This window comes from Andrographis paniculata, unplaced genomic scaffold, assembly GCF_009805555.1.
Source record: "Andrographis paniculata isolate CXL003 unplaced genomic scaffold, ASM980555v1 Contig54END, whole genome shotgun sequence".
Taxonomy (NCBI): Eukaryota; Viridiplantae; Streptophyta; class Magnoliopsida; order Lamiales; family Acanthaceae; genus Andrographis; species Andrographis paniculata.
The window spans coordinates 2,150,330-2,153,552 of NW_026137589.1; the positions used below are offsets into that span (position 1 = coordinate 2,150,330).

At 37.5% G+C, this 3,223-nt stretch overlaps 1 protein-coding gene across 1 annotated transcript; it reads right to left on the minus strand.

The window, feature by feature from the left end:
- Positions 1-1,792: 1,792 nt before the first annotated feature.
- LOC127255868 (uncharacterized) lies at positions 1,793-2,620 on the minus strand. Its single transcript, XM_051281619.1, has one exon. It carries the CDS (start codon positions 2,618-2,620, stop codon positions 1,793-1,795), a length of 828 nt encoding a protein of 275 aa, XP_051137576.1.
- Between the last annotated feature and the right edge of the window lie 603 nt (positions 2,621-3,223).

Genomic DNA, 3,223 nt, shown 5'->3' on the forward strand with positions numbered 1-3,223 from the left:
TTTATTTTAGCTGGTGCATTTGCTGCTGCAATATATGATTTCGTAACCCTGGCAGCATCATTAAAAGCATCAGGCAATTGATTTGCAATTTTCTGTAAATGCACAATTCTTTGAACTTCAAGTTCACTATGTTTCGTACGAGGATCAAATTCAAGTGGTGTTTTCCATGAAATTTCTTTTTTCAGTTGATTACTGTCTCCCCCTAATATCGGGAAATGAGATTCATCAAAATGACAGTCTGCAAACCTTGCAGTAAATAAATCACCCGTTGTTGGTTCAAGATATTTCACAATCGAGGGTGATTCATACCCGACATATATACCCAACCTTCTTTGAGGTCCCATTTTCGTGCGTTGAGGTGGTGCAATTGGCACATAAACAACACACCCAAATATTCGCAGGTGAGATATATTTGGTATTTTTCCAGAAACCAATTGAGTAGGGGAATAACAGTGATAACTTGTCGGCCTTATTTTCACGAGGGCTGCTGCATGCAATATAGCATGTCCCCAACATGATACTGGGAGTTTAGACCTCATTAACAATGGTCTAGCAATTAATTGCAATCTTTTGATAAGGGATTCTGCCAGGTCATTTTGCGTATGTACATGGGGAATAGGATGTTCCACAGTAATCCCAATTGACATGCAGTAATCATCAAATGTATGTGATGAATACTCTCCAGCATTATCTAGACGTATTTTCTTTATCGGATGATCTGGAAATTGTGCTCGCAATTTAATTATTTGTGCAAGTAGCCTAGCGAAAGCAAGATTGCGAGTAGATAACAGGCATACGTGTGACCATCGCGTTGACGCATCGATCAGTACCATAAAGTACTTGAAGGGTCCACATAGTGGATCTATTGGTCCACAAATATCACCCTGAATTCTTTCCAGAAAAGCTGGGGATTCAAATCCAATCTTTGTTAGAGATGGTCTGATTATTAACTTCCCTTTGGAACAGACAGCACAAGCAAATTCATTCGGACTCAAAATATTTTTCTTTTTCAATGAGTGGCCATTTGAATTTTCAACAATTCGCTTCAGCATTACATTGCCAGGATGCCCAAGTCGATCGTACCAAGTTTTAAATTCACTAGTAGCCATTTGTTCTACTAGGTGATATGTTTCAATGGCACTTATTTTTGAGTAATATAAGCCGAAAGAAAATGATGACAATTTTTCTTTCACAATTCTTTTGTCATTAACAATCTGAGTTATCAAAAGATATTCATTTTCTGCCTCATTCAATGTTTCAATGTGATACCCATTTTTCCGAATATCACTGAAGCTCAGTAAATTTCTTCGAGCTTTGTTCGAGAACAAGGCATTTTCAATTGCCATTTTTGTCCCTTTTGGGAGATATACAATAGTTTTTCCTGTGCCTTCAATCATTTTCGATGCACCACTGATAGTAACAATTGTGGTCTTTTCCATATTAAGATGGGAGAAATAGCTTTTGTTTTTCAGAATGCTGTGAGTCGTAGCCCTGTCGATAAGGCAGATGTTGTCATCGGCTCCAAAATATTTGACATCCATATATTTGCAAGAAGGTAAAAATAATAAAAGACATGTATTAGTAACATAATCAAAATAGACTTATATTGTAGGGGGTAATACAAAAAGGGGGGCAAAAAAACATCAAAATAACAAAATAGATACAACATCATTTTATCATTTAACATCGTCAGCTATGTCAAGCAGATCATCGGTATCCAGGTGCGTGATATTTTAATTCATCACATCGTCAAATGTGTCATCATGGGCAGCGTGATTTGTTTCGGGGGCAATCATTCCCTGTCTTTCTTTTGAGGCCCGATACAATTCAGCCAAGTGACTGGCCGTGCGACAAACATAGGCCCAATGGCCTTTGATTCCACACCGGGTGCATTCCTTGTCATTATTTCTGTTTCTCCCGGTGTTGATCCTCTGTTGAGGTTGTACGGCCTTCTGTCATTATAACGCCGATTTGGCACATATTGGGGCATGTTTTGATAATTATTGTGACTGTATGCGTTTGCCCGGCCTCGTCCGCGATTTTGATTTCGATCGCGATCAATTCTTTGATTTCTGACCTGCCCACGGCCACGCCCTGGATTTGCCGGTTGTATCGCATTTGTCTCTCGAAATGGATTTGCACCTGTCGGCCGAGATTCGTGGCTTTTTAACAGCAATTCATTATTTTGTTCGGCCAGCAAAAGACAGGTGATCAACTCAGAATATTTCTGGAAGCCTCTTTCGCGATACTGTTGCTGCAAAACCATGTTAGAGGCATGAAAAGTGGAGAAAGTTTTCTCCATCATATCAGATTCAGATACATTTTCACCACAGTGGCGCAGTTGTGATGTTATTTTAAACATGGCAGAATTATATTCTTGGACTGTTTTAAAGTCCTGAAGCCGTAGGCTTTGCCATTCGCTTCGTGCCCTTGGCAACAATGTCAGCCTCAAATGGTCATATCTTTCTTTCAATCTCTCCCACAATTCAAGCGGAGATTCCAGCGTGACATACTGCATTTTCAGTGCCTCATCGATGTGATGGCACAAAAAGATCATGGCCTTTGCACGATCTTGGCTCGGGGAGTTTTTATCCCGGGCAATAGTATTTTCCAAGCTCATTGATGCCAGATGCATTTTAACATCGCGAGCTCATGCCATATAATTTTGGCCAGAAACGAGGAGAGGGAGAAATTCCTGTTTGGCAAGGTTAGTCATAATAAACAGATAAAATATGAAATATTACCTTGCGAAAATTAAAATATATAATCGTGCTGATAACGTGTTGTAATATTATTATAGGATTAGCCAATAGAAATATTAATTATTTCTACCGCTAACCATTATTTTATATTTTGTATATTATATATTGTATGTAATATATAAGTAAATATATATATAGATGTGTGTGCGTGAGTGGGTATATATATGTATGTAGTATGTAGGCTATTGTATATATATTATATTATATAATATATGTATATATAAATATATGTATTATTGTTAACTAGAGGATTTGGTGGAGTAATTGTAAATGTTTGTTTCCTTTATGCATTCACTTCCTTTTACATTGTGAAACATACACACATATATATATACTAAAGGGAGATGATAACAGATGGCTATGAAATTGCCAACAAGACCTCTACGTAGCCTCTACGCTAATTTGATTAAATGCATCAATTTATGTACACGTATTGATTATGTGTACAACAATATTATGAT